Source organism: Hippocampus bargibanti, linkage group LG11, assembly GCF_051943395.1.
Source record: "Hippocampus bargibanti isolate YZ-2025 linkage group LG11, ASM5194339v1, whole genome shotgun sequence".
Classification (NCBI taxonomy): Eukaryota; Metazoa; Chordata; class Actinopteri; order Syngnathiformes; family Syngnathidae; genus Hippocampus; species Hippocampus bargibanti.
Window position 1 is genome coordinate 24,058,911 of NC_142744.1, and position 3,877 is coordinate 24,062,787.

At 42.1% G+C, this 3,877-nt stretch overlaps 1 protein-coding gene across 1 annotated transcript; it reads left to right on the plus strand.

Moving 5' to 3' along the window:
- Positions 1-1,024: 1,024 nt before the first annotated feature.
- LOC148891987 (uncharacterized) lies at positions 1,025-2,780 on the plus strand. Its single transcript, XM_089008409.1, has 5 exons — positions 1,025-1,184; positions 1,300-1,372; positions 1,447-1,563; positions 2,439-2,517; positions 2,624-2,780. The coding sequence occupies exons 1-5, from the start codon at positions 1,081-1,083 to the stop codon at positions 2,713-2,715; spliced, it is 465 nt and encodes a 154-aa protein (XP_088864535.1). The 5' UTR covers positions 1,025-1,080; the 3' UTR covers positions 2,716-2,780.
- Positions 2,781-3,877: the final 1,097 nt, after the last annotated feature.

Consider the following 3,877-nt stretch of genomic DNA (forward strand, 5'->3'; position numbering starts at 1 on the left):
TGCCTCCTCCCTCAAGCCAAATGTGGCTCGGCTTTGTGAAAAGAAGCGCTGCCATGTCTCTAGCAGCAAGGAGTAGGCAAGAGAAGCCATGTTTAGGACCCTTCATGTTCAATAGTTTATTTATGTTCAGAAAGTTAAAGGTTAAAGAACTGTGAATACAGACATTTGACACTTTATTAAAATAATTAGTTTCCTGTGTTTTTTTTCAGTCATCTGTATCTGCCTTATGGTCATTATAATTATTTTATTTATTTATTACTGGTTAATTTATGTTGTATTCATTTTTCCATGTATTCATTTAATTGATTTTTTGTGTGTTAAAATTAAAGATTTTGAGAACATTGGAATGTGCTTTTCTTGTGGAAATCCTGATGCGGCCCAGCCTCACCCAGACTCTGCCTCCAGCGGCCCCCGGCTAAATTGAGTTTGAGAGCCCTGCCTTAGACCCTCTTTTTTTCATCAGAAAAAAAGTTAATTCATAAGTTATATGGGTTTGGAGTAAATTGAGGTGCGAGTGGAGGCAGATGCTGCCCCCTCGTGGAAGGGAAAAACAGTGCCAGAGGTCTGACCAGCGCCTTATCAGCACCCCCCGCAACACCAAAACCCGAACAAATTCTCGAATGGCGCTCCACGTCATATTTTCAATTACCAAATAAATTCGGGAATGGCAGTGAATGAGTTAAGTAGGTTAAAGGATGTACAAAGAAGGGTTTCAAATTTGTTTTAGGGTTTCAAACTAAGTTTTACAACTCAGATGTGGGTTTCAAATGAAGATTTTAAAGAGTAGGATTGGTGTTTAGAACTACACATGGTTTACTGTCAAGAAACAGTGTCAAATGATATTGTCGACAGTTACACAAAGAAGACAGTCTAATCGTGAAAAGGCAGACGTTGGATACATGTGAGTATCAAATGTTCAGAATCCCAGCGTGCCCCATGAAGTGTCATGCTAATGTCGTTTGCACGCTGCCACATGATTGTCCTACTCGAGGTTGTTCTTTAAAAACCCAAGTCAAGTGCAGACCTTCCCACATATAGTGACATCGCCGCACTTTGAAGACAATTTTTTCTCCGGCCGCTATGTCCACTAAAATCAAGTTTGCCACTTTTGTCCTCTTAGCTTTGTGCGTTTTTGCACACGGCGCCTCCAACGACCCGACGCACGCCTTCTGCAAGATTGTCTGGTAAACCGCGTGACCTTTGTCTTTGTTGTGGCTTCTAGCAGGGCTATTATGCCAAGGTAATTGCAATTTTAATGCTGAATGATGAAAATTAATCAATCTCATTTAATCTGTCCAGGCTGCTCGGTGTTCCGTGCAGCCAGGCCAATATGGCCATTGTGACACAAATAAAAGCCATGGGCTCATATAAGGTAAGAAATGAAGGGTTAATTCATGTTGATGTGAATTGATGGACAACATACTTCCCACTGTGTGTTTCATGCAGCTGGGACCGGTGACCTCAGTGCTCATCCAAGCAAACCACACCTCTGCAGTCGGTCAGATGGAGAGCGTTAATTTCACCACATCGTCCACTGCCATGAGCCTGGGTTGTCGTGTAGATGTAAGTGCTTTTCTCTTCATTCACATTGTCATTGTACCACGGGGTGCAACAAAGTAGAACAGATGTCACACATTCAGGAGATAGAACAAATCATCACCACCATGAAAATCCTGAATTTGAGTCGCCTTTTACAGCTTGCTGATGAAAAGGGCGGGAGGGGATAGGGAGAGGGAGGTGAAAGAACAATAGCCCCAGACGGAGCTCCTTCCACAGGAGACTAGGATGGATTTAGGCCAGCGGTGTTGAACTCTTTGTCAAGGAGCAAAGAATAACAGTTTATTAGTCACTCATTTTTGTAGGTTTATGTAGGGCTTTCGCAACAAAATAAGGCTTACAGTATCACTGTATTATTTATTACAAATGAGAATATTACAATTTAGTTGAGATTTTATTCAACATCATAAAAGTTGACATCTTTGATGTGAAATGATGTGATGGGCCAAATCGAGCCCTGCGCTTTGAGGTTGATACCTGTGATTTAGGCGGGAAAGAAAAGAAGCAAACCAGCAAATTGGCACACACTAATATATGACAGAGAGGCGAGCACATTTGGAGGTAAGATTCTGAGTTTCGGAAGGGAACATACGGCCCAGATGCGGTGGGCAGCCATGAAGGTGCCACCACATCCTATCTGCAGTTGCACCATAATAGAGAAAGGGGAACATAAAACATGTTGAAAACATTGTAGATGAAAGGCATCGAATTGTACTTCAAAGGGTTGTACGAGATAAAAACAAAAACAGGTTTCAAGCGCATAAAAAACAATAACATTATTGGCAGTTTCTTGTATTTTGAATGATTCAGTTTTTCATAGCACACATTGATCATCGCTGGTGTCGATGGAGTAACTCACTTAAATTGTGACTTTGGTTCAGGGTGTGTCAACGTCTGCTTTTTGGTCCAGCCTGTTTGATAACGGCACCAACTATTGCAATCTCCGTAATGTGATCCAAGGTAGGTCTCCTTTTTCAACCCCCAATGCTCCTTTTTGTTTTTTTTTTTTTTTTTTTGTTTTTTTGTTTTTTTTTCCCCCCATCGCTACCATTTACTGTCTGTGCAGGAAGTGGCCTCGCTAAAGCTCCGGGCTTCACCGAGTACACCAACGAGTGGCTCTGCCTGGGTTACGGACTCTCAGCCTGCAAAACCACATGAGTCGGAAAAGTGTTTGTGTTGCCTTTGCGCCAAATAATCATGCAAATAAAAAACCCAAGCAATGATGAACCTTCTAATTTATGCCAGTGACGTATGGTGAGAGACAGAACAATTCAACTTCCCTCCGCTCGACAGCAATCGGCACAATAAATAATCATAATAATACATTTCATTTATAAGCGCCTTTCAAAACTCTCAAGAACACTTTACAGTCACAGGATATTTTTTACAGCGGTGAGCAGCGGCAGCCACACGCGCCAGCGTTCACTTGACCCGGAAGTCATGTATCTCATGTATCTATCACCTTTTGCTTTTCATTCAGTTCAACAAATAAGCCATGGCTTCCTCCGAGTACATACATGTCAACTCAAGAAGCCCGCATTTCACACAAAGTATATTTGTGAGAGAATTCATTGATTTCAGTCCACATTTCTTGCAATGTTTCTGTGGTGTGAGATCTTCCTTATATGTCCCTTGAAGTAGCGACAAAAGGATAGTTGGACACTAGCCGAGGAAGAGGAAGAAGGAACCAACAAAACAAGTCATGCAAAAAGGTCAAAGAATAAAACCCGCATTAAAGAGGAAATTGTGACGCCAGTTCATGAGAGCATACCAAAGAAAGCCAAGAAAGAAAAAAGGCGGATCATGACACAAAGGTGGCAAAGAAAGCCGAGAAAGAAACAATGGAGTTGAGGATAACAATGGTTCTCACGTCAGTGACGACGGTGCAGTCATCCGAAAGACGATGAAAACGACACGAAAAAAAGAAGAAAGTGAGTGTCATAAGACAAAGAGGAAGAAACGGACAACGTACCAAAGACGAGCAAGAATTGAAAACAATAATAATCCTAAATTCTTGCTGATTATTTGTCGAGTGTGTGAACTTCAGGTTGAGGGGGTGAGTGGTGTCACGATGCCAAAAGAAATGTGAAGTGACTTTTCTCATTTTGGGTGGGAGAAAGGTGCGCATTTCTCTCCATCCAAAACACGAGTGTCAGGCGACCATTGATTGTTTGAGAGAAGGTAATTGCAACCGGCTGGGAATGGCTAATTACCCCTCGGACCTGATTGGCCTGAAGCTCAAGTGAACCACCTTTAAAAGAGGAATGAGAAAGTCACTGCGAGGGAGAAGGACTGCTGAGAACTGTCATCTGTTGCGACT

Bases quoted from the DNA above. Each gene is read 5' to 3' on its own strand.
- LOC148891987 (XM_089008409.1), top strand. From the start codon at position 1,081: ATGTCCACTAAAATCAAGTTTGCCACTTTTGTCCTCTTAGCTTTGTGC. The intron at 1,373-1,446 runs GTAAGAAATGAA...TGTTTCATGCAG, and splicing joins AAGCCATGGGCTCATATAAG to CTGGGACCGGTGACCTCAGT. The intron at 2,518-2,623 runs GTAGGTCTCCTT...CTGTCTGTGCAG, and splicing joins TCTCCGTAATGTGATCCAAG to GAAGTGGCCTCGCTAAAGCT.